The sequence below is a fragment of the Cryptomeria japonica genome, chromosome 3 (genome assembly GCF_030272615.1).
Source record: "Cryptomeria japonica chromosome 3, Sugi_1.0, whole genome shotgun sequence".
Taxonomy (NCBI): domain Eukaryota; kingdom Viridiplantae; phylum Streptophyta; class Pinopsida; order Cupressales; family Cupressaceae; genus Cryptomeria; species Cryptomeria japonica.
Genome location: NC_081407.1, coordinates 127,511,867 through 127,539,806, shown reverse-complemented (window position 1 = coordinate 127,539,806; position 27,940 = coordinate 127,511,867). Strand labels below are relative to the sequence as shown.

At 34.4% G+C, this 27,940-nt stretch overlaps 1 protein-coding gene across 3 annotated transcripts; it reads right to left on the bottom strand.

Moving 5' to 3' along the window:
• Nucleotides 1-35: 35 nt before the first annotated feature.
• Nucleotides 36-10,189, bottom strand: LOC131066541 (homocysteine S-methyltransferase 1). 3 transcript variants are annotated; one of them, XM_058001324.2, is made up of 7 exons: nt 9,803-10,180; nt 6,125-6,181; nt 5,541-5,752; nt 5,244-5,373; nt 4,679-4,882; nt 4,453-4,524; nt 36-493 (listed from the first exon to the last, which is right to left on the bottom strand). In XM_058001324.2, the coding sequence occupies exons 1-7, from the start codon at nt 9,953-9,955 to the stop codon at nt 350-352; spliced, it is 972 nt and encodes a 323-aa protein (XP_057857307.1). In that variant the 5' UTR covers nt 9,956-10,180; the 3' UTR covers nt 36-349. The 3 variants fall into 3 exon arrangements, with proteins under 3 accessions (XP_057857307.1, XP_057857309.1, XP_057857308.1); XM_058001326.2 differs by lacking the exon at nt 4,453-4,524 and having other exon boundaries at nt 9,803-10,189; XM_058001325.2 differs by lacking the exon at nt 6,125-6,181 and having other exon boundaries at nt 9,803-10,184.
• Nucleotides 10,190-27,940: the final 17,751 nt, after the last annotated feature.

Here is a 27,940-nt window from a genome sequence, read left to right as displayed (position 1 = left end):
GCAAATTGTCTATATTAATAACCAGATTCCATGCATTTCTCTAGTAGGCTTCCATTGATAAACAACTTATTCCAATGAATAGCTACAATAAACTTCCATTATCTTCCTTGTACATTGTTCTGTCCTACTTTCGGTTGATCTTTGTATCCATGTGAACTTCATATGCCAACGACCACCTGTAAGGTTAATGCTAGCTCTTGACGAAAATCCTAAGTGCCCTATAGAAAAATAAATTACAAGGCCTCAAGAAGATTACTTAAAAACTTAATTCTGCTTTTGTATACATTACTTTTTTCAATACTTGTTCCAGCTCTTGTCCGGAGGGAAATTTCTTCTTTATATAACTGTCTCATTGTTGCTCCTTTAGAACTTTACAAATTGCTTCTATAGTCGCTGGTGTGGTACGGCAACAACCGCCTATAAGTTTTGCACCAGCTTCTCGCCACCTCTTGACCAAAACACCAAATTGCCCATCCGAAAAGCAATTTGAATGCTGCAAAATGACATACCGAGCCCACTTTAATTGTGTACTCGACATATTCACAATCTCTGTTCTCACTTTTATTTGTTTGCAAGAAAATTTATTCTCATTTGGCATACATCTATAAAATAAGTGAAAAAATATAATGGCCTAGAAGCAGAAATATTATCCAATCGAATGATAAGGTGAAATGCAAAATTAGCAATGGCATTGGCCATATTACAATGTAGATACTATACCAAGAGTTCTGTCGAAGTACTACATGGATGCGCACTACTTAAATTTAACAATTGTCTCGATCGTGACACTTCAGTAGAGACTATCCTTTGAGAAGGTAGATACAGAAATTTATGTATCTCAAAAAGAATATGTGAAACTCAACACTTCAAACGATGAAAAAACACAAGTTCCCATCTCGGGAAATTGGAAAATGAATCTTAAGAGGATATTTAACAAGAAAATTTTAATTCTAGTGACAAGAAAGCAAAAGGTGAGAAAAATAATATTGGTTAAAAGTAATGTATCAACTACCATATTAAAGACTACAAATGTTGACGATAACCTAGAGGAAGAATCACTTCAGGACACACAACAAAACAAAACAAAACAAAACTTAAATTAAAAAGATTATACACGAGACCAAGACGAGGCCAACCAACAAATGGCTGATGATTCATTCTTATCTAAAAAATAAAGATTCTGTTCCAATGCTATAAAAATATAGACTACGACCAAGATCAGGGAGGAAATTAAATGCACAAAGAAGCTAAATCAAATTTTGATGAGAAGTTATTAGATCCAAAACTTGATTTTTTAATAAATAGCAATGAAAATATAAATTCACCCTAAAGAAAAATAAAGTCTGGGACCGAAAAATAAACTATGGAAGGTGTGCATTCAACAACCCAGGCTGCAAAGATGACGGACAAAGGACATTTGTGGTTATATATGGTCTAAGGCTTCGTTCCTTGTTACTGAAGCTAAAGATCAATCCAGGGTGGGAGTGGCAGGGATTATTTGTGTGATACTCGACATCAATTTCTTTCCTCTATGAGCCCATTCATAGACTTACATTTATGAAGATGAAGGCTACCAAGCTTATTGTTGATATAAATGTTCATAATACTTAGTTTGATAAGGGTATAGTGGAAGACAGCAGTAATTCTGAGATGCTCTCAATATTGGAGTTGAAAAGAAAGGAACCATTATCTTGGCTGGGACTCTAATGCTATCATGAATTCGAGGGACATGAAAAGAAAGAACACTCCAACTAATCAGATAACTTGTATTGATTAAGCTATGAAACACAATTTTATCTTTAACCCAAAAAGACTGGTTCTTATGAACCAACAAAAAGTTGGTTGTGCCCTATAAAAAACAAACCAGGTATGTTTCTAATTTATTCCTATTCGGGAAAACTTGATATTCATGCTGAATTCAAAGTAGATCTACTGGATTCTGAAGCTTATCAGTTTATGAAGAATCTAAAGCTGCCATTCAAGTTCTTCAACCTTAAAGTTTAAATTAAAGAGTACCTCGAAAACAGGACAGGTTTAGTGCTGGAAGAAAACCAGCAAAATTGCCTTAAGCTTAGCTTCATGAAAAAAAGAAAGGACAATATTGGAGGATCTAGAGATGATTCTTAGCCAGGAAGAATTTGATTAGAGATCACAATCTAGAATGTTATGCTATTTCAAAAGATTAAAATGTGTTTTCATAAATTAACCATAAGAAGTACCATTATGGGAATAAGAAAAATAAGCGATCAATGGAAGAGCAGATCAATACCACCTTTGGAAAAATGATTGCAAAGAGTTCGAAGCTTCCAGGTGCTCATTCACTTTATCTAGAGATTCTAGGTTCACCTTGCTGGAATTAGCATTTTTGAGTCCGTTACTTTGAACTCATATTCAGGAGTCATTTGATATTTATGAATGTTCCCCAAAGAAAATAGTCTCATTGTAATTCAATATAAAGTATTTTTCAATATAGCCATATCAACATCAACAGTAGGGTTGGCATCATGTAACCATAATTTTTCTTTCTTTATACAACATGATTGTGATTAATTTCTAAGTTCATATCAGACCACCAAGAGTTGCTAGTTAATGGTCCGCCAGCCTTGTTCGTAACCAATTATGGCAGGGATAAATATAGAGCCAAAAAGAAATATAGCTTAATGAGTTAGTATGTAGGTTGCAATCAATTATGGCAGGAAAAAAAATAAAACCATTTAAGTTTGAAGATTTAGGTAATCAGAAATGTGAGATTGCATTAAAGCGTTAGCACGTAAATTAGCTTAGAGTATGCACATTCCCATAGAATGTGATATTAAAGAAGCCTAATTAGCTATGTATTTTCCCAGAGTTACCAGGGAAGACTTTGCTTGGTAGCAATCCAAAATTCAGAAGTTCCTAGTTTGTAAAAGACTATCTGTGGAGACTTAAAACTAAAAGTAATTACGAATATGCAGAGTGGATGATTAGTTGGAGATCCTGTCTTAAATCATAGCATCATAATTCGAATGGAAAAGATTATTTTATAGCCAGGCCAGTAAACAATAATTTCACTGCATATGGATTGACTTTCTTAATGTTTAAAAATTAAAATGGCATAAATATAAAAGAGTACATTGAGTATATTTGGGCATTCATATTTGTCGAAAATTTGATGAATCTAATGATATGCATGTTCCGTTTAGCTCTAATAGGAAGAAAAAGCTTCTCAAAAGTTTGTATTAAACAGTGTGATTTTAAGATGAAATATTTTGTTTAACTTTTGGAAGATATTTTATTGCATCCAATAATTTTGTGAACTTACATGTCACTCAGAACAAAACTAGCAATGTGATCAAACAATTATGGAGACCTTCCATAAACGTGATGTACAGAGAAGATGAGACATGGTCATCAGTTTTTGCTTTGTTCCTCTGATTTAGATTTTAGGTTCATGATCTCCATAAATTTGGATTTGAAGCAAGTCTATTTCAGTCAATACAAAAGTTGAAATTTTTTTCTCTTGATTTGTTAGTTATTACCCATGCAATTTGAATGGGGAGAAAAGCCATAAGATTCTCCGGCTTCCTTTGCCTAAGTTTGTACTCAAGGAAATATGGGCTGAATATAAAAGTTTATTTCAGTAGTAATATACAGGCACATGCTCAAGAGTCAAAGGTGTAGCTCTAGTTAAGGGACATGATGTTGTCGTGATCTCCAAAGGAAAAGCCCTCCAATGTTATTTCACATTGATAAATTTCAGACATTCAGAAATCTTCAAGCAGTGTCCATTTATCAGAAAGACCCAGCAGCGACAATTGACCGGCCCAAGTTGACATTATGTCCAACTGCTTTTGATATTCAAGGTTTGGAGCCTCCAGAAAATCCTGGGGGCTGCAGGAGCTGATGGTTTCCATTTTAAATTAATAATATCTTAATGGAAGGAGTTGGTCCTGCTTCAAATGACATTGCAGAGGTGCATGTTTTGGTTCATGCTTTAAAGATTGCTAAAGATACGGAGGTGCTAAAGGTTTTTAATCAAGGTGATTCAAAACTAGTTACTGAAATGGTGAACAGGACTTGACATGTCTAAGCTTTTACTTTCCAGGATTACATTGTAGACACAAATAACTTAATCGCTTCCTTTTGTAATGTTCAACTTTGGTGCATCTACAAGAACTGGAATGAGTTAGCTAATGAAAACGCAAGAAGACAATTTCCTTGTAGATCAATTTTGTAATTTCAAGCAAACATTGCACAGGCCTACAAAATCGATGTTAAAAGCTACTACGAACTAAACATAGAATAAGATTTTTATAATGCAAAGTAACTTGTAAGATTCGGTATTTTCTTCAATTTTCCTAGTAAAGGCTTCACAAAATGAAAAACTAAGGAATTGCCTCCAATAAGGTATACAAATAGAGACCATATACTCATTAAAAATAAAACTAACAATTGAAGCAAACTAGAACTCACCAACCACTGTTTTGCCTTGCCATCCCATTTTTCTCCACTATTTGGATAGACCACTACTGCTTTATCGGTTTCCTGAAGTCACCAAATTCCTATGTTGAGCATGCCCGCATGCTTTGATATTTTAATAAATACTTGAGATATTGACCCCAATATACAATCATAACAATCCAAACATCACCTATATATTCTTCGAAAAGTAGAAATTATCTACTTTAAAAATTCATACCTTTCGGATGATTTCAATAGCATCCTCAATAAATTCTGGTGGAGAACAATTTACACCAACTGCAACAACCTTTTCACTTCTTTTGACTACATTGATACATTCTTGAATTGTCTCACCCGAGGATATGTATATACTATCAGTAGAACTAAAACATAACCATGCTGGAACTTGGATGTTCTCTTCCTCCAACAGTTCAATACAAGCCTGCAAATAAAAGAATTTTGAGCCCAAGTTCTGACATATAACATACTAATAATAAACTAAATATTTTCCAATGGAGTGTATTGCTCCATGGGCCTGCAAATACTAGCATGGCACCTATGCAATACCAGTAAAGATTCAATACTAGTAGCGTACATTATAAATTTGACTGTTCAAACCTAAATAGAATGAGCTAATTATCTCAATCTCACACAGAAATCAACAAAAGCAAAAAAACAGGCTACTTGCAAACAAATAAAATGCCGCTTGAAAAATTCCTAACATTTTACTAATCAAAACATTATTCAAATCAAAATCAAACAGCCTCCTGATTTTTATAACCTCATTTATCATGAACACAAACCTGGGCTTCAAGTTTATTAGGGATAGTCTCAAAAGCCAGTAAATCTGGTCCTGCCTCAACAAGAACCTTCAGTCGACGCCTGTGAAAATCCTTTAGTTTATCCAATGTGATATCTGACCCATAGTCGCCACTGAACAGATGGACTGTGTTATCAGAGAGAATATAACGAAAAGTCTACCAATGCAGACTGCATATCTAAAAACATCAATTCACATACAGCAAAAGAATGCATTTATAACAGGAAAGGACAATCATGCCCTGATGTTTTTCCAAAATGGGGTATGGAATGATGGATACCTGTATTCAGAGCCATCTGCTAAATATGCCCCATAACTACCAACTGATGCAGCAACCAATGCCCTGCAGTATTTGCCATTCCTCACAGATGCATTGTGCAGAGTTTCCCAGAACGAATCACGAGCTTCACATGCCAATTTCACACTCTTTCGTAACAAGGATTCGCCTTCTTCTATTGAAAGCCCATTTGATGTAAATCCTGGAAGCGTGGCCTGTCAATTTCAAGAGTGAAACATAATTTCAAGGTCTTCCCAAGATTCCATTTGCACATGAAAAATGAACTCTTATTAGAATTTTAAAATAATAAAAATTAATACTTCAAATAAACCTCATTGAATAGTGATGCTTTGTTAACAAGAGGGTTGATGTACAAAGTTGCAAATTTGATGGATTGAATTTGCAACGAACGAGTATACACTTAAAGACACCAGCCCCAAATGGTAAAATATACATAAAAACGTTGAGAGCTAGATAACAAAGAGTAAAAGAGAATGATATTATTGATGTTGCACAAAGATGTGCATGACATAAACAGAACAGAATTGTTGAAATTACTGATATGCATAAAATAAAATCACACTCACCTGATAAGATGAAGTAACCAAAATTTGAGCTCCTGCTTCTAAATACTCTAAATGAACCTACAAATGAAATAAGAGTCAATCCTTTTTATTAAACTTGCCAGGAGAAACATTTTTGTTCAATAGTACTCACAGATTTTTAGCATAGACAATATTATCAAAATGCACAACAAAACAGTTCCCCATGGATTTTGAACCTAAAGTTTGCCACAGGTCAATCAAAAAGTTCCTCTCAAGATGTTCATCCGTAACAATTATTCAATGTTTCCCCAAACGATGACGTGAGAAACCACTTTGCAGTTTACTCCCCAAACAACTCTCTTTATCAAGTTGATAAAGTAGTAGTAGAGTGTCAAAAGTAATGCAGGTCGAAGCATATTTTGGTTAATAATATGATATTTAAAAGGAGCAATACTAAAATGTTTTCTTAAATCGTACATTGAAAGCACTGGCAATCAAATGAAAACTGTGGCTAAAAGGAGCAATACTAAAATGTTTTGTTTGCTCTCTCTTCTCCCATTAGCAGACTTATAAAAAATGTAATAGCTATAACACTTTGAGATGAAAAACACTCTTCAAGACATTGTATAGGACAAACCTTCACTCAAACCACTTCCATTGTTTTAGGTGAAGCACCAACAAAGCAGCTGATTGGCTTGCCACAATCACTGACAAAAGTATAGTTACCAAATCAGGCTTGATTTGGTTCAAATCTGGTTCATTCCAGATTTTACAATTGCCATAGACAGACAGTTTACAGAATTCTTTTGATAACACATTTCCAAATATTTTGATACTCACAAACAAATTTAGTTTTTTGAACCTCCTAAATATGGTCAAGAGATAATCTGAAAGTCAGAAGTTGCTCTTTGGGGGATTTGTGTCAATGGATCCCAACCTCGGATCATGTTTTTAATATTCCATGCCAATTAACAGGAAACCTAGTTGTAAATATCTAGGGATGCATATCCACCAGCATCCTGATGCTATATTCCTGTAAATATCATTTCCAGAATTTTGTTAGTAGTTATAGATGTTCCTATTTTGCATTCCCTATTTTACCTTCCCCAAAATGGGTACTTGACATTCATGCACCAAAGTCATGGGGGGATAATATTTTACATGGTCTAAGACTACGTGTTATGGATGATAGAATCCATCCTACATTACTTGCCAATGACGGTGACACCATATAGTGATGTAAAAGTCAAGCAAAGCGTACAGGCAAGAGCTTACTAAACTCTTCCTTAATCCGGATATGGAGGATGTAGTTACAAGGGAGTTTGCTGCTTTTGTTGCCTCCACTAGTCAGATTGTTTCCGCTCTCTGGCAAGTATAGTAAGGATTCTCACTCTTTGTGGTTCCTCAATTGCCATAAATTGCCACACCTGCAGATTCTTGTAATCAAAATTTATTGCAATTTTTTTTTTAACACAAACTCTCTAGATTTTTCATTTTTTTTCATTTTTGACATTATTGTTTTTGAATTTTTAGATTGATTTACAATTATTTTAACTCTGACCCTCTCACTTTACCTCAATAAGGTAGTATAGCTAGTTTACATGTATTCCAACATGTGCCTTTTGACACAACACATATAATGAGTACATGGAAAGGGCAATGAAGTCGTGGGATGTAGACCTAAAGTAAGCCATGTTGGATGTTTCTTATGCCACCCAATCTTCACTTTTTGACGACTCAGATTGCCAACATACTTTTATTGTGGTTAGCAGCAAGGCTGCCAATTGTTCTTTTAACCTACTTATATCATCTGATGCCAACAATGATAACGATGTTGGATTTGATGAAGACCCATATGATGTCGATTACTATTTTAATTTTGAACAATGAATATCTATCATGACATATAAGTTTGACAAATTGATATCTAATTAGTATATTGTATTGCGGATTTGTAAAATATATGGTAGTTTTGCTTAACATATCCATGATATGTGGTATTCTGAACTTAATATTTTTTTCAGGTACAAACATACCCAAAATGTACCTGGCCATTAATTCCTAATTATATATATATATATATATGTAAAATTATATATATATTTTTTCTGATGCAGACATCCAAGAGGTACCTGGCCCCAATTCTGAGCCAGCAGATTAGGCCTCATTTAATACTTGTGATGCAAAACTCTGTCACTATAATCTCATATTACTTGGAGAAAATATACTGCTTTGGGCATGCACCAATCATTTTAGGCCAGATAATTCTGATGATACAAGGATTAAACCTTATTAATTCTGAAGATAAAACCCGATTGAATGTTTTAACATTAGTCTCACTCTCAACTATTACTTGTGATGCAAACCCTATCACTATAATCTTATGTTCCTTTATTGCTAATACTTACTGGACAGTAAGTCTAATAAACAGTACACATTATTTAGAGCTTCTCGAAGTGGGGTTAAAGCAAGCTAGGAGTCACTATTTTAATGAATGATACTGATATGATGTCCAAGAGTACTAATGAACCACAAACAACACACTGCTCACAAGATAGGGGCAAGCGGATTAAAAAACTTAAAAACTTTCTTATAAATGGAAGATATAGCACTCATTCCAATCACACTTCATCTGAATATTCGAGAGATGTTCAATTTCTACCGCAGAAAACAACGATTGGATACAGAAGCTAACAACCTACAAGAGTGTATTTAACAGTGTATTATTTCACCTAAACAAAGTGATAACTGGAGAAGAAAGTAACTCAAGAACCGAAAATTTCATAACAGCAAAACACAATCTAAATTTTAAAGTCTTAGCCCTCTACACTCCTCAACTCGCAGATGACAGAACACATCAAAGAACTATCTATCAGAGGGCGTGAATCCTACATTGAAAAACTCAATAGAACAAAACAATATCTAATATGTAGTCTTCTTTCTTCACAAACTTTTCAAAGTCGTGAATTTAGAGAATTTTTTTCGATACCAAAAAATAAATATCCAGCCAGAAAACATATCCTTCTAGCACCTACGCATGGCGATATATTCCTATGATCTTGGAGATCAAATTGTTTTAAGTTCTTGCTGCATAATTCCCACTAAACACGGAACAAATGGCATTTGAGTATTAGGTTTCATAAAACACATAACCCGCAAGCCGCTAGGTTTAATGGTCTACAGATCAATTCTTTCTAACACACCGTTAATCTTCGCATAATTTCAGAAGAAATCTTGAACTTCAATGTTGCATATTTTCAGCACAATCGTTGCATAAACGACTTAGTAAACGCATTATCTTAAAGTAGATTGTTTTATAATCTTCTCTGCCAAACTACACTGGAAGAACACTAACAGCGGTGTCACATAAGCTCAGCAAGCAAATGTTCAATGGAAGATGGCTTATCAGTAGCTAAATGTTAAGAAAAAAAGATTAGCATTAAACTATCAGCAGCACCATGTTGGTGGGATATTTTTTATTTAGATCTAACAGTATATTCCATGCCATGATTGAAACACCCAAAAAAAGAAACGACAAAGAGCGATTACACTTGGATATCGCACTATTTGAGTCACATTACGGATGTTTTTTGTCTATTACATAAAAGATCCCTTGTACCATATCTGCTTTCTGTTCAATAGAAAACGGAGATGCAAAACATCATTTAAATTGCATTTAATAAAAGAAGAACTTTTGGTATAGAAATGTCTATTTGGTACCTGTTTAATGATGTGGGGATGTGTTATTAAGCATAATGCACTCCAAAGGGGATGATTAATGTTAACTCCATGATTTTCTAACTGGGTAGCGAGCCCTCCATCGATCACTGCACATCCTCCTGCACTTTTAATCAACTCATCTAACACATTCATCCTTATTCTATTCTTACAACCCGAATATCTTTCTCTGACTCACAAATTTGATACAGCACATCCCAATAGACAAGACAAGCAATTTTTAAAGGGAGAAATCACAAAATGATATATAGACATGACCGACAACAGGAAATGAATATGATACTCAAACAGTCAAAGTTCAGAAAAGGAGACAAATACAACGCATACATGTATCTGGACACGAAGAAATGAATATGAAACAGAAAGACGTCCAGATTAATAAACCGAAATGAATGGAAATTTAAATATTTAAAATGAAGAACTGGTGCTTGGTTATAGAAACTTTCTTTCTTAAAAAAGCCAACTTGTTTTTCAAACAATCTAAAATTAGGGTAAATTTGGTTTTGTCTTAGCGGTTGTCTAAGAAAATGACATGAAGGGTTGCCACAACTTTTTGAGGGTTTTTTAAATTCAAAAGGGAAAATGATATCATACGACCATAAAAGTTTAAACTAGAAGACAACTCTGCGCAAGAGTCCATCATGATTTATTCGGTTTACCTTGGAAGTTTGTCAACCGCTTACATAAAGAAACATGTCATCACCTAGGATTGAAACTCACCCAATTTTAGGTAGAAGTAAAATTCTAATATAGTGGTAATATAGTGGTTTTATGTGATTGTTTAATTATTGTTTTAAAATATTTATGAGTTGTCTAGTGAGCAATTTTATGTTTAAATTATTATTTATTTATTTTTTAAAAAGGGGAATACTCTACTAAACTTTAAAAAAGTAATTAAATTTATCAAAATGTAAAGGAAAAAAATGAGAGTAATATTCAGCGAATTTATTTTCAATTTTTGGTCAACATTTTTTATCACATGGCATTGCATATAGAAACATTGATACAACTTACAATTTTTCATTACCGAAATAAGCATTAATCACCACTTTCAAGTATTCACATGCTTTCAATCAAATAATAGAGTTTACAAATACACAAGATAGAGTTGAGAAATTGTTGTGTCTGGATATTTTGTTCCATATCCCAAGCCTCGACGAGTCATCTACAAGACCCAAAGAGCATCACTCGAGTGCTTTTCCTCCAACCACGGACCAACAGTTCCCTGCACATCTTGAAGAAAACACACACAAACACTTATACTAAGAGGAGGGGAAGGGGGAAGGGGGGAAGGGCTGGTAAATCGTTATAAGACCAACTTTTTCAATTTCTAATTTTAGCAATCTTAAAGCAATGAACAAAGCATTCACACAATTAAGATCTAACAAAGAAGTCAAGATGCACACACAATTTTACGTAGAAACCCTTGTGGGAGAAAACCATGGCAAAATATTATTTTGTATTTTTTATATATAACTTCTTACAGCTTCGTAGTATCCAACCTACAAGAGACACCAATCCCCTCTACTAAGCTCCAACTCAACAAGAGACTCCAATCTCTTAAATAAAAGCCTCCAACTTCAGATCTCGCCAAATAGGAGGCTCCAACCTTTGAAATATAGGATGATGATGATTTTGTTAAATCTGCCCTAGATCCCTTGAATGACTTCAAAATCTACCTAATCCTCTTGAAAATCTACTTTAAAATTAGTATAAGACCTCAATTTCTAATTTTAGCAGTTTTAAAGCAATGAACAAAGCATTCACACAATTAAGATCTAACAAAAGAAGACAAGATGCACACATAATTTTACAAGGAAACCCTTGTGGGAGAAAACCATGGCAATTTTTTTATTTATTTATATGTCTTCTTATAGCTTCATAGGATCCAACCCATATGAGACACCAATCCCCTCTATTCAGCTCCAACTTATCAAGGGACTCCAATCTCTTAAATAAGAGTCTCCAACCTCATATATCACCAAATAGGAGGCTCCAACCTTTGAAATATAGGGTGATAATGATTTTGTTGGATTTGCCCTGGATCCCTTGAAGGACTTCAAAATCCACCCAATCCTCTTGAAAATCTACTCTAAAGCCTCCAGTTAGATTTGAAATCTATAATCTTCAAAGGAAGTTCACAAATCTACCCAATGTTTGCTCTGAGTTTTGCTCCCAAAAAGGGGTTTGAATTTAGCTCACAAGTTTGTCTTCTTATTTGGTCTTTTACCTCTGCTCTAAATCTGATAGATATTCAATGAATGAATAATTTGAAATGACCTCCCATAACCCTTATTTATACACCATAAACGACTCTTCAAGTGAACGGTTGCATCCTTCTAATGTTGGTTGACTAGCTGTAATTTAAGATTATTTATTTATTATTTTTTAATCCCTTCTAAATGGTGCACTAGTCATTAGGGGGTTAGCCCTTTAAAGAAAATATTTTGAAAATAATTCACAACCTTTTTCATGCCTTAGTGTGTAGTTGCACCTTGCCTAGACAAGTTGATCCTTGTCTTAAATTTATTTTTCTTCCTTAAAGTGAGCACCATTTTAAAGTGGGTTGGCCTTCTTAGGAACTTAATAATTTAATATAAGAAGCAATTTTATTTGCCCTTTCTCTAGAGTTGACCCTTCTTAGGAACTTAATAAATAAAAGCAGTTTTATTTACCCTTTATCTAGAGTCGGTCATTGCTTGCCTTTGACATCAATAACAATATTCCAACAATCTCCCCTTTTGTCATTGATGAAAACCTTATAATCTTCTAAATGTATCTAGATGCAACCCCCTCACTAAAATGCTCCCCCTTACTTGACTTCTCCCCCTTAATCATCAATGGCAATGGGCATACAGGGCTAACTGAATAAGACAATTAATAGCTCCCTCTAAACACATGCCCATCATGAAAACTTAGTGAATAGATGAGAATGACATAACTCCCAATTTGCCTCTTAGGTACTCAAAGGTATCTTTTGGAAGAGGCCTTGCAAAGATGTTGACAATCTACTCCTTTGTAGCAACATACTCTAACTTAACTTGTTGCTCAAGTTCTTGCTCCCTTAAGAAATGGTACTTAACTGAAATATGGTTAGTCCTTGAATGCATGGATGGATTCTTTGAAATGTTGATGTCACTTGTATTATCAAAAAGTATTGGAATGGGGTGTTTATACTCAGTTCCTTGATATATTTCAATGTTTGTTTCATTCATTAAACTTGTGTACAACATGTAGTCATTTCTATATATATTACCTCTAGTGTAGATAATTAATTGGTGCTTGTTTCTTGCTAAACAAGGACATAAGACAACCACCAAGAAAGAATGCATCTTTGCTAGTGTTTTTTCTATCATCAATATTGCAAGCCCAAAATCCACATCCATGTAAGTTGTAAGATGAAAATGTTCACTTCTTGGATATCACACTCCAGAATCCATAGTCCCCTTCAAATATTTCAATATTCTTTTGATTGCATTAGCATGGTTTTCCTTTCAATCTTCTTGAAACCATGACACTAAACCAACTGTTTGCAAATAGAGCAAGCTTCCAATCATGGATCTAAACAAAGTTTTATTTATTGCAAGAGATTCATCACCTTTGCTCGACTTGAAACTAGTAACCATGGGAGTGTTGGTTGTTCCAATTGATTGCCCAAGAAACTCTATGAGTTACCCAAATTCAATGATCAAGCTCTTCAATCAATGACCATATGACAAGACACAATCAAAGGATTGTTTTCTTCCACTCTTCAAGCTTTGAAGGACCTAGGGGGGATTCCCTTAATAATATATATGGATTCCATCATCTTATGTTCAAATATTGTGAAAAACAAATGTCTTCTCAATGAAAATATACCAAGGAAATGTGTGATCTCTCTCAAATTGGCCTCATTCTTTGATATCAAACATTCATTAGCTTTGAGAACAAAATTATAATCGAACCTACTCCTAAACAACATAAACATAAATGGATCTAATTATTGATAGTTGTTTCTCAATTACGAATGGACTTTCCACTAGATCGGTGCCTATCCCAAGGTTCTAGAGTCTAATTACAAAAAAAAGTATTCATTTAGCAAAATAATCCAAACCAAGGATACGGACATTAACACCTTACACTAATAAATTATCCCATAACATTACAAAATCCTACTTACAAATCATTATCGTCCATTCAAATTTATAGTGAATTGATTAAAACACCCACTTCTTTCCTTGAAATAAAGCTATAAGCAAATCACAGAAACACTATAATGACAAACTGAAAATATCCTTGATATATTACATTCATATAAATTTGAATGTACAATATGGAGAGAATTTGCAATACTTTCATTCATACTTACTAGCTTGGCAATTGCCATATGAATTTGAACAATTATAGTCTGCTACTATCCTCCATTTACTCTAGACTTGACAACACAATAAAGCTACCCACCCAAAAACAAAATTTAGAACCATTTGAAATGGCCTTGAGATCCCTTTTATAGAACAAGGGAGTAGGGTATGTGCAAGATCATGAGGGGCCAAAAAGTGGCGATATGATAAAAAGTGTCTTTTCCATTTGCCCAAAAATGTGAAAAATCCATGTTGACTTTTTGGTTGGCTTGGATGTCAGTACATGTAGCCATGAAAAAAGCCAAAGCATAACGGATATTGAAAAATATCCGATATCCGATATTATTAATCATATATTATATTATATACAATATATAATATATAATATATATATAATATATAATATATTATATATTATATATTATATATTATATATTATATATAATATATTATATTATATATTATATATTATATATTATATATTATATATTATATATTATATATAATATATTATATTATATATTATATATTATATATTATATATTATATATTATATATTATATATTATATATTATATATTAATATTATATTATATTAATATATATATATTATATATTATATATTAATATTATAATAAACAAAAATGTAAAAAAGGTATTAGATTTTTGATACTTGTGGGTATTATAAACTCAAACAGTGCTCATTGTGGGTCATTTTCATCCATGACAAGCATGGGTTTGAAGTTTTTTAGCTATTTGATATCCGAAGTTATCAAACTTTTGATTGGTACAACAAGTTTTAATCACTTACCACCCTCAGGTATGATTTTTTTTTGTATTCCTTCATTTTTTATCAGACATTTGCATTTTTATTTTTTTTCCATTTTTTAGTTATAAATTAGGTTTTTTATTTGAAATACACTTTTTTGTTTAAATTTTGTTAATTATATAAATTTTCAACTTCAATCGGGTAATGTGGCTGAGAATAATGAAAACCCACAACCGACACAATTGCCAAACTCTTCGCTGCCATATCCCCCCTAAATTGATGATTTAATTGATCAAAATTTGGATCAGTTGAGGAGAGGTGTATAGTATGATCCCTCATTTATCCCCGATGATAGCCACATTATAGTCAATAATCTCAAATGTAGAAACCCTCACCATCAAGTGCAATGTTGTTCTTTTGTGGCGAGATGCCATGAGGGAACAATATGTAGATGGGTTGTCCTATGACGAGATGAAGAACCTTGAAATATCAAGATTTGGAAGCCCTATTTGTTAATCACCACACTTGACAACCCATTGATGTTAAGAAACCAAAACTTTCCATAAAATGATGTGTGAATGTTGATATCCAAAATAACTTCTGGGATTGTTGGTGGATGGTTTTTGATACACCACCTAACAACAATCTCGATGTGCCTTTTTATTTCATTAAGAAATCACATGTCAAGTTTGTCTTTGGTAAGCATGTCAACTAATTCAACATGAAACATTTCTAGGGCATGGGTGGAGTATGCCCCAGGATAGACCTGGGGTAGTTCGAGTAGTACGGGGCCCATATGTTCCCCCTCCTCGCATTTCTCACCCACCTCCTCTACAACCTCCAAATATTATTGTAGAGACAGAGTCACAAGCTATATCGGCTATTCACTCTTTGAGTGGCCTTTTGGTTTCTCAGACCACGATACTAGCTCAACCACATGACCTTGATGGTGGTAGTGGATCGGGTGGCGCTAACACATCCTCCTCAGGTCCACATATTTGTGTGCCACATACTTGCATTATGTGCAAGCACATATGCTTAGGTCCTCTTGGACAACCTGTTGATCATCCCATTGATACATCCGATTACGAGGTTCATGATATGGCCGATGTACCAGATGAGACAACAAGGATTGGAGCACACCCTGGGGAGCCCTTGCATGCTAGAGAGGAAGAGGTTCATGGATCGTACATTGGCAATATAACGCTAAGGCAACTTGTAATTTCATTGTGCATTTAATTTTAAATGAATATTTATAAGAGATAGTTTTAAATACTAATATTTATTTACATGCTCTATTTAACAGATGATGTCTAAGGAGGACATGACACAGGTCCAGGACACCACCCTCTCAACCATTTCATTTGACCTTCATAACTACACAATATATATTTTTGCACTTAGTTGTTTACATTTTTTATTATATACGTGCTTGTCATTTAAATTGTCCTTAATTAAACTATATATTAATTTACATGTTTATCTTATTTTACTCTTGTAGGATACATGTAGTGCAAGGGAGGTGCTGCACTATCCAGACTCTGGGGGCGGAATGACAGACAAGGGAAAGGTAATTGAACACAAATTTGATTGAATTAAGAGTTTAAAGAACTTATAATGATTATAAATGTCTACATAGATTGATAGTTTCACATACTTGTTATTTTTATGTAAAGGGAATTATTGGTTTCACATCTTTGTTGACTGCTTCCACAATACTTGAAGAAGCAACATAAGAGATGCTTGAATAGGTATGTGTTTATTTTATTTTGTGTTTAGTAAATATTCCTATCACCAACATTTTTTTTTTTGAAAAAGGTGGCAGTGCCACTTAATATATTTTATTATATAAAGTCGATTCAAAGAGCTCCCAGAGAAAAGAACCAGTAAGAAAAACTCCAATCCTTGCTCTACAATACATAGAAAGGTTGTGAGATTTAAATCTATGCCAAAAAATACAATATCTTATAGTGTCCAGAATACTGAGTGCCATAAAACATCCCCCAGTGTCGAATGCTTTCTGGAATATATTGAACAAGATGTAGTCCAAACCAAAACATCACGAGAGCTATACACATTTACATAGCAGTCCACAATCTGTATCACTTATGCATTTATCCAACTTACAATCCAACACGCTTCTCAAATCGATATCCCTTCACAATATACAGATACATCAAAACCACAAGACCCTGCACTTATAATACCATACATACCAATTTATATCATTATGAAAAAGATCACTGCATAGCTATATGTAATATTATCCTGTAACCATATCCTCCAAAATTTTCCCCTTAAGAATTGGATAAGAATCTAAATCACAATTCGGACCCATCATATTAAGTTCCTCCTTGGAACTTCCCATATTTGCCAAATGATCTGCAACTCGGTTCCCTTCTCTATACACATGTGAAATGGTGAAGTTTGTAAATGTATCAATTAGTGTCCATGCTTGTTCAAGTAAATATCTTTTCTGCCAATTATCAATATTTCTCTTTATGTAAGCGTTGATAATAATAGTTGAATCATCTTCAATGTGAATATAAGAGATGTTCAGTTTTTTTACTAGTAGAATACCTTCAAGTAAAGCATATGCCTCTACAAAGTTGTTAGTACCCGGTGGAATAAAAGCACATTTCAAAGAAAAAACACATCATGTGTGATCCCTTGTGCATACTCCTATCCCTGCATCACCTGGGTTCCCTTTAGAGGAGCCATCAAAATTTAATTTGAAATGCATTGAATCCAGAGGACACCATTTCACTTTATTTCTATCAATTTTACTAGTTCTCACTCTTGGAAGACAAGGTGATACAGGAATAGAGATGCCCTTCCAACAATTAATAACTTGACCATCCCAAGAAGTAAATTCCCTATTTGAATTGAACTGATTTGAAACATGAGCATTAACCAGTTCTGATACTGTTTTTTCCATATAATTGAAAACATTAGAAAGAGGAGATGTTTGCTTTCTAAAAATATGCTTATTTCTTTCCCACCAAAGTGACCATACTACTATGGATGGGATCACTTTCCAAATACATGCAAAAATAGAGGATGAGTATAAGACTGGCCATGACTGGAATAAATCCCATACATTATCTGGAAGAGGGGTGCTAAAGGAAAGCTTATCAAGCACAAACATCCAACAATAGTGAGCAAAATCACATTGGAGGAGGAGATGATCTAACATTTCACTGTGTTCACCACAAAGTACACAAGCAAATGGATGTGCAATATTCAATTTAACAAGTCTCTCACTAGTGAGTATTCTCTTATGTAGAGCAAGCCAAGCAAACATCCCTGCCTTGGGAAGAAAACTATTGTTCCAACGTAAATTGTAGGCTCTTTGCGAATAGGATTGAACAAACATTTGATGAATTGCCTTATACCCTTCCTTGATAGAGTACTTTCCATTCTTCGTAGGGCACCATATCAATTTGTCCAAACCATTAGAGATAAAGATAATGCAGTTCTTGAGAATCAAAGAAAATTTTACCTTTTGACCCGAGGAGATTGGGAGTAGAGTTGGCTTCTTCCAAATGACATGATTTGAAGGCTTCTCAAGATCATCTATGTAATCATAAAGGTGAGAACCCCAATGAGCAGTAAATATAGGGATCACATCTACTAGGGACTCCTCAAGATTAAGAGGGGGGAGACCACTCCATGAATCATGCCAAAAGTTGACTTCTTTGCCACTATGTACTTTCCACAATGTAACTAGTAATCACATTCCTAGAGTCCATCATGAAGTTCCAAACTGCAAACCCCAATGGAGGATCAAGGATAGTAAATATACGTGAAGGGGTAGGAGTATCTAAACACTTTGCTTGCATAATTTGACACAACAAAACATGTGGTTTTTCATACATATTCCAAACTAGCTTTCCCCCAAAGGCCTTATTCCTTTTTGAAAGATCATGCAGACCCACCCCGCCCGTAGATTTGCTTGGAGTCATTTTGTTGAGAGACACAAGCGGGATCTTTTTATCTTCTGAAAGATTACCTTTCCAAATAAAAATCCGATTAATTTTCTTGATATGAGAGACAATAGATTTCAAGGCTTGAAGGATTGAAATGTAGTAGTTTGGAATTGTAGCCAGAATAGTTTTGACAAGAAGGATTCTGCCTGACAGAGATAACCATCTAGCTTTTCACACAAAAAAATTTCTTTTTAATCTGTCAATCACAAAATTCCAAAAAAAAGGTTTCCCTACTCCCATAAAGAAAGGGATACCCAAGTAAGATGATGGAAGAGAATCCACTGGAAATCCCAATGTCTGGATAATGTTGTTAGACACCATTTCAAAAGTATTGAATAAGAATAGTTTAGATTTTTGCGCACTGATTTTTTGTCTAGATCCAGAAGTATATATGTCCAATATTTTCTTAATATGCCTTGATTCTTGTATATTGGAACAACCAAATAAAAGTGTATCATCTGCAAATAAAGTGTGGGTGATAGAAATTGAGGTATTAGGGATGCATACCCCCTTCCAAAAACCTAGACTCGACTGCTTATTGACCAATCTGCTAAAATCTTCTGCCATTATAATGAAGAGAAAAGGTGATAGTGGGTCAACTTGTCGAACCCCTTGGGTAGCTCGAAAAAAACTAGAAGGATTACCATTAACAATAACTGAAAAATGTGCCCCAGAGAGGCAATTTTTGATCCATTTGCACACTTATCCGAAAAACCAAACTTTTTAAGCACTCTCAAAAGAAAGGACCAACATACTTTATCATATGCTTTCAACATGTCTAATTTAGCTATAAAAGTAGGGGACTGTGAAGAGTTAATTGAGTGCAGAACTTCATGGGCCACAAGCGCACCTTTTGATGTTTCCCTGCTAGGAACAAAACCTCCTTGTTGAAGAGATATTACTTTAGGTATCAAGGATTTTAACTGGAGATAGATAGCTTTTGTGAAAATCTTGTACACTGAATTACACAAGGAGATAGGCCTAAAATTTGCAAAATATTGAGGGTTATTGGATCTGGGGATAAGAGCAAGATGGGTTAAATTGAAGTTCTTGAGAATAAAAGCTTTTTGTCTTGACTCCTCCAAAGCCATTAAAAGATCAAAGCCTAAAACATCCCAACACTTTTGAAAGAATGGTATGGTGAAACTATCAAGGCCTGGAGACTTGTTAGGAGCCATCAAAACTACCACCTCTTGTAATTCAGCAAGAGAGAAAGGTTGCATCAGATAATCATTATCACATTGTGAAATCGGACAAGGAATGGAGTCTAACAATATGTCGACACTGGACTCCTTAGGAACAAAAGGAGGGGAGGGAGCAAGAAGATTTTTATAGAAGAGTTCACCCTCTTCCCTGATTTCTTGTTCATTAGTTAATTTTTCCCCCGAAGAAGAGGCATTTATAGAAAAGATAGTAGATGTAGCTTGCTTGATCTTTGTAGATGCCTGGAAGAATTTAGTATTTTTATCTCCTTCTTTTAGCCATAATTCCCTTGATTTTTGTCTCCAATATTCCTCCTCTCTAGAGAACAATTATTCCCAGTAGCTTTGTAAATGCTTCTGCTTTGAGAAAGTTTCTGGATTAATCCCAGTAGAAAAGATAAGTTCATTGACGTCCTTTAATTCCTTCTGTACCTTTTTTTTTTCTGCAAAGATATTTTTGAATACTTCCCTATTTTAGACTTTGATATTTTCTTTTACAAACTGCATTTTCATATAAAGTTGAAACATTTTGTTCCCCCTACAGAAGGGGGCACTCACCCACCATTGACGAAGCAGAGCATGAAAATGTGGGTCTCGAAACCACATTCTTTCAAAATTAAAAGAAGATCTATGATGAGAAACTTCATGTTTATCTAGGCATAATTCGATAGGAAAATGGTCAGACCTGGAGAATGATAGAATTTTAGAGCTGAAAGTATATTTCTGAACGATCCATCCATATGAAGTGAAAAACCTGTCCAATCTACTTGTAATTTGAAGGGAAGTTCTCCAGTTTGTCCATGTAAATTGACCATTAGAAGGTGAAATGTCAGAAAGGGCGTTATCAAACACGTAAGATCTAAAGTCTTCAATCACCTTAGACGTTGTAGGATTGCCTCCTTGTTTCTCATCCTGAGACAAGATGGGATTAAAATCACCTCCTAAGATGGATTTTCTGAACTCCTTCTTGCTGGATTTGACAAGTTATAGTATTCCAAAGAGCATGTTTCTCTTATGGAGTTGTTGGGCCATAGATATTAAAGAGAACAAAGGATAAATCAAAATTTTCAATAAGAATAAGATGCCAATTTGTCCCTTGGCTCAAATTTTTTTCTTTGATTATCCTGGTATTCCACAAGGTCATAATACCACCAGAAGCCCCTACTATAGGAATATGTATCCATTTTTAAAAAATCTTTTGAGAGGCTTCATCTGAAAGCTTTGTTTCTTGTAATAAAATGATGTCTGCTTGGGAGGAATCCAGCCATTGCTTGATCCATCCCCTCTTGTCAGAAGCATTCAACCTCCGACATTCCAAGATAAGATCCTCATTGCATCCAAGAAGAACAACATGTTCTTCTTCATCTTGTGTGGGGTGAAAACTTATCTACAATTGTAGTCTGGATACTTGATGCAATCTCTTCTTGGGTTTTAAGAATCTTTGGCTTCCGACCTCATTTTTTAGGTGTTTTATATAACAGAGGAGATGGAGAAACTGTTTGAACAAGAGAGAGATGTTGAGAAAAATCAAAGTCAAGCTATGTGGAAGGCTGAAAGGGCTGATATGAATTATCTTCAACCACAAGGTGTTCAACATGACTAGATTCTAATAAGGATGAGGAAATGGGTGGTGAAGTATTGAGAGCAAGAGGCATATCATCAACATCAGGGACACCCTGAATTTCCAGAAATTCCTCAAGAGGAATTTCATCTATCAAGTTTGATGCAATAGAGATAAGGATATCACGTGCCATTAATTCAATATTTGGAGTATCCGATGAGGACCGAACAATGGGAGGACTGCATTGAATCACATGGAAAGGTTGGCAATTAAACATCAAGTTGTGAATCAGGTTGACCTTTGCATTTTGTGATGTATAGAGTTCCTGGAGTTGAGTATCTGAGTTTCCCACAAAAGTTAGACTCAAAAAAGAAGAAGTGGGTTGCCTAAAGAGAGAGGAAGCAAATGTTTTCTTATACAACCAACCAACAAGGATTGAAGAGCAGTGGATCTTAAAATATACTTTCTTGTATCTCCCCCCAAATTTTTGCAGAGAACTTAAACTAGAAATAGCAACCTGATAGTGAGGAGATTTCTTCAAATTGGAGGGCTTTGTTCTTTTTTCTCCTAGAAGTAAAGTGTCAGTCATAGAGCCCAAAAAGGATTGAGAAGGAATCTGAGAGAGAGGAGGAACATCTTGAAACCGAACACCCTAGAAAGGTCTTGCAATATTATCAACATTGTTTAGAGGTACGGAGCTCTGTGTTGAGTCAATTACACTTGTTGTCCCATTTGGTGTAGAAGGAGGAGATAGAGAAGATTGATAAAAAGAGAATTTATGGTATTTGGTCACAAAGTTCTTGTAGACCCTAACAACATCAATGGCTGAACCTTGACACTGCGAATTAAAATGACCCAGTTTATCTATACGGTCATCAATATCTCTAGTACCCTGTATGCAAATGTCTTGATTCCATTTCCCTATGGAGGAAGTTATTATAATGGACTTGGGAAGTGGCTTTGTGAGGTTTAGCAATAAGCATACCCTGACGGTTAAATGGGCCAGTTCATATGGGATAAGATCGTGCTTGATAAAAATACCCATTTGGTTAGCCAAAATTTCTACAATATTTGGATCACGATAATCAAGCGGGAGCCCCGGGAGAGTAATCCAAAAAGGCATGAAAAGAGGGGGAACTAACTCCAGGCTAAAATTTGGAACCCACGCCAAAGTGATAATACCAATACCCTTACAGAACCATCCCTTATATCTATGAACACAATTTCTATGTTCTTTAGAATAAAAAATGGCAATAAAAAAGAGAGACTGCTTATCCATCAAAAAAATATCCTTCAAGCCCAGCCAATTTTGTTTAGCCCAAAATGAAAGTTGCATAAAAGAAATAGTAGAATTAAGTTTACCAATGAGGCCTGTGGCACGTAGAAGATCTATTTGAGGCTGAATAAGGTGGTCCGGCAAAACGATCTTAGACACACCTTCAGATTTGCTTGATTTTCTAGTATTAGTAGCAATCTTGTTCTTTGGCGAGACTGGAGCTCGGCTACCCTCTTTAGCTGTATTATTTAGACATTTCCCATTACCTTCTACATCTGAGTTTTATGCTTGTGGATCGGGAAGTAATGTGCAAGGGGTTTTCTTTCTCCATCTCTGTGTAATCTGTTTTGGTTTGAAGGGTGCTCCTTGGTGCAAGATGTTTATTGGGAGATTGTTTGGGGTTGAAAGAAATTTGGGGTTTATCAATTGGGTATTGTTTGGCCAAGTCACATATGATGGAAGATTAGTGGGATTAGCCTACGATTCAGATAGAGAACGATGTGAGAATGGTGGTGTCCCCTCAAAAATCTCAAGCGGGGGCTGTGGTGTTCGATCTAGTCGACATGCAAACCGATGTCGCAGGAATCTTCTTTCTCTCCCCTTATCCTGAAGCTTGCATGGAAACTGTTGGACTCCATCAAAAGATCGTCTGTTCTCTGATATATCATCATGTAGCTGCCACGTAACCCGCCTAACTCCCATAGGTCCAGGTCCTAGTAACCCTGGTTGCATGTTTTGCTGCATCACTTTGAGTTACTCAATGCTCAACTTCCTCTTAGCATGCACGATCATGAAGAAGAATGCATGGTAATACTTCCAGCATCAATACTAGGCATGAAGCACTTGATGGCTGTCACCTCATGTCCTCGTGGGATGGCCACCTGCAGCCCCGTTGCCGACCCTTGCAGCCTCTCGGCTTAGGGTTTGAGAGGATCATGTTCGCAAAGGATCGCGTTCGCAGAGCAGAGGAACCCGTAGTGAATGTTGGCTGCCTATTTCTTCCCCAATTTAGCCGGCTAGGAGTCACCAACAAAATCTTCGTGAATTGTTGTCATGTGATGCTTCCATGTTGCAACGACACCCCCTAATCACAACCGTTGTGGATATTCTAGACCAGTTAATCCCTTCCTATCACCAACAATTATATGCTAACTTGTATCAATTTTATGTTTGTGAACATATATAAGTTGACTTCAAAAATGTCAGCGACATCCCTTCTCTGCCACAAACATATACTAGGACTCCTGACCGTCCTAGGAGAAGACGTAGACTTGAGGTAATCAAGAATTCAATTTTAGAGTTCAATTATAGTTCGATGTATATTTATTTTGATGTTAATTTTTTTATCGTAAATTATATAATATAACTAATCTCAATTGTGGTTTCAATATTTCTATGCAGAACCTTCAGAGTCAAAGAGTGCTTTGAAGAGGATCAATTTTGATGATCCATCAGTAGTTTAGGATGTGATAGAGACATTTTAGGATTCATACATGACTATTTGGCATGTAAATTTTGTATAAATTTTGAGATGGCATATGCCACATTTTGTAAAACTTTGTTTGAGTTGGCGTTTATGCCATTTTTGTATATGGTCCACATACACAATTATCGAACAATTTGATATATAGAAGTTGAGATTCGATATAATTTGTTCCTCATGTGCATGTCTTCATTCTTTGAAACTTTAATCTTGAATGTAATAATGAACAATAGCATGTTATATTATATAATTTTGAGATTCAATATAATTTGTTCCATCTAAATCTTAAGTGTTAAATTTAGTTGCCTTGGGCAACTTCACCAAATTTAATGACCATATTGGTATTGTTATTAATCATAACATGGATACCTAGTAATAACAAATGGCAAGTCAACAAAATTGGATTTGATTTCATGTTCTACCTCTTATGCACTATGACATATTTTAGCCAAAAATTTTCATTGTTTATGTGGATGTAATAAGTATGGTTAATTACACTTAGTAATGATGGAGGACAAGTCATTGCAAAATTTCAAAAGTCATCTTGAGCGCGAACCATCAAAGAAAACACGTCCGATGACACAATTTTACCCTAGGGATACTCATGTTTTGCCTCCCAACTTGCCTGAATGCTCAGTGCCATACCCTAGTAGCTCTATCCAAATTTTTACAATTCATGTTGACATAAACACAAGTTTGTCTCATAAAGTGAGCCTTTCTCAAATGATGGCTTACTAAGGAGGTCGTAATCACTCTCCAAGTAACCCTCTTATCTTTTTTACTTGCTATTCTTTCCAATAGAATTGAGAGCATTAAAAATATTTTTGACAATAATAGAATTTTTCTCCATCTTCTTGTTCACACGAATCTTCAATTTGGCTAGCAAAGGTCTCATCTTTTGCATCTTTAGCAATTTTACAAAAAATTGGCATTTCTCGGTCAATGTCTTATTGATAAAATATTGGTTGAAAAGTTGTGTAGCCCACAATGGAATGGTTCGTGCTGACCTCTTGCCTTCAAGATTGTTTATAATGTTCTCATCAATTTCAAGTAACCATTTTGGGGTTCTTGAAGGACTTGAATTTGGAGTTTGTCTTTCTTCCACACAAGGGTCTTCATTTCTTATGTAATTTGGTGATACATAACGTTCACTTGGTTCAACATTTTCATCTTCAATGTCAATTCCAACATTTTTACCTTCAATGTCAATTCCAACATTTTCACTTTCAACATGTCAACATTTTCATATTCAATTTGATGTTGAACATTTTAAGTATCAATTCTCACATTTTCATTTCCAAATTCAATAGCATGTTGAACATTTTGAATATCAATTTCAACATTTTCAATATCAATCTCTATATTTTTATTTTCATTTTCAATATCATGCTCAACATTTTCATATTCAATTTCCTCTTCACTTGAAATTATAACACTTACAAGTGGAGCAGAGGCCTCACCTTCACCAATATTTGACATACCTTGTCTTCTCTTCCTATGACTTGAACTCTATCTCTTTGTCTATATGCTTCAATTTGGTCTTTTGCAAGTTTTCTTTTACGTTTTTTCTTTTGACGACTATTGCTCCCCATTATACCTCCACAAAGATGCTAAAAAATGATTGCTAATGACAAATTTGTGTCAAAGATGTTCAAAAAAGCAAATTTTTGTCTCTTACTATTTGAAAACCCGTGTTTGTCGCTTGCAAAAAGAATGTAGGGACCGTTGGAATTCTGAAAACACCACTATTCTATTTTGTGTAGCCCATGTATCAGATGCCAGATAATATTTGATATCCGATATCTTTTCATAAGGGTGCCAACAATTTTGTTGGCGCCCTTCCTTAGAGGTATTCAATGCCTCGTTTAGGAGGGAGAGAGAGAGAGAGAGAGAGAGAGAGAGAGAGAGAGAGAGAGAGAGAGAGAGAGAGAGAGAGAGAGAGAGAGAGAGGAGGAGAGGGGTACAAATAAGTCTACAAGGTGTTAGGGATAATGAGAGAGATAAACCTGTAGCTAGAGGGAAAGAGTGTCCAAATGGTCCAGATTATATGATGGATCTAGAGAAACAAAATTTATTTAATATAAAATATTATATCAAGGCATATATTAATGTCATTTATTATATTATATTATGTGTATTAATAATATATATAAATATTTATATATTAAATAAAATATATTATATATATGTTAAATAAAATATATAAAATAATATTTTAAATAGTAAACATAACAAAATATAATAATATAATATATTATATATTATACATAATTGTATGAGTATTATATAATATATTATATATTATGAACTATGATATTTTATATATTATATTTATAGAAATAAACTAGAAAGAATCAAATATCCAATAATATTGTCCATAGATCCATTACCTGCAGATATATTCGATATTCGTTACCTCTGACAAAAATTTGTAGCCTTGGGATTTGCCTCAGGATTGCTTTGGGATTTGGCTAGGACATGCCAAACCTAGAAAGTCAACACAAAAAATGTGTTTAGGAGTTTTTCTTGCTTTTCTAGACTTCGCCCAAGTGGTTGACAACTTGTTTTTTGCCAGAAATTGATGAAACAAAAAGTGTTTTTTAAGGAGGTTCTCAGCTTTCCACCAATATAAATTATGCCTTATTTTGGATTTAATAAAGTATTATTAATTTTCTATTTGAATTATGACTAAAGTCCTGATTGAAAAACATCTAAACTTTCAAACAATATCACATTTTTTGAATTTGAAACATGCATCACATTCTATGCTTCACATATTATAAGATTAAAAAAAATTGAATTTAATAAATTTTTAACCAAGTTATGGTGGTTAGTGTAGTTACATAAATCTGCCCATTCTAATTAAATGAATATTTCCTATTTATTTGATTAAAAATCCACTAGCCATCATTTAATTAAATTAATATTTAATTAATTCATCTTCAAATCATTCTCCTATTAATTAAATAAATTATTGAATTCATTTTAATTAATTCATTAAACAAAATTCACAAACAAATAAATGAATAAATCCTATTTATTCTATTTAATCCTCTTTCCTCTTTTAAATAAATTAAATAAAACATTTATTTAAATCATTATTCCCCCCCACTTGCATTTTCCTACAAATGCAAGTTGCAACCACAAATTGAAATAAATTAATTTTATTTTAATTAAAATCTCATTTTCCCTCACCCACCAAATCCACTTGCACTCCTAAACCCCCTTCTAGATTCTTCTAAACCCTTCCTAATTAACTTAATCCATCCCCTAATTATTGTCACATTCCTAAGCAACTTGGAGTCACTTCTCAAAGACTTCAAAGTCTTTGAAAAGCATTCAATGCTTTATGTGTTCAACAATTTAACCTCTAAAAGTCTTCTAAACCACTTATGGCTCTTACATGACCATTAATGGTTAACCCCTAACTCAACCCTCATATGACTCATGTGTCTTCTCAAGCATTTATTGCTTTGACTATGGTTATCTCTTTTACCTTTG

What these genes read in the sequence shown, in the direction of transcription:
- LOC131066541 (XM_058001324.2), bottom strand. Translation starts at nt 9,955, where the DNA reads ATGAATGTGTTAGATGAGTTGATTAAAAGTGCAGGAGGATGTGCAGTG. An exon ending in CTAATAAACTTGAAGCCCAG is followed by an intron (nt 4,883 to 5,243) that starts GTTTGTGTTCAT and finishes TTTTATTTGCAG; the next exon opens with GCTTGTATTGAACTGTTGGA. An exon ending in GCAAGGCAAAACAGTGGTTG is followed by an intron (nt 494 to 4,452) that starts GTGAGTTCTAGT and finishes GTCATTTTGCAG; the next exon opens with CATTCAAATTGCTTTTCGGA.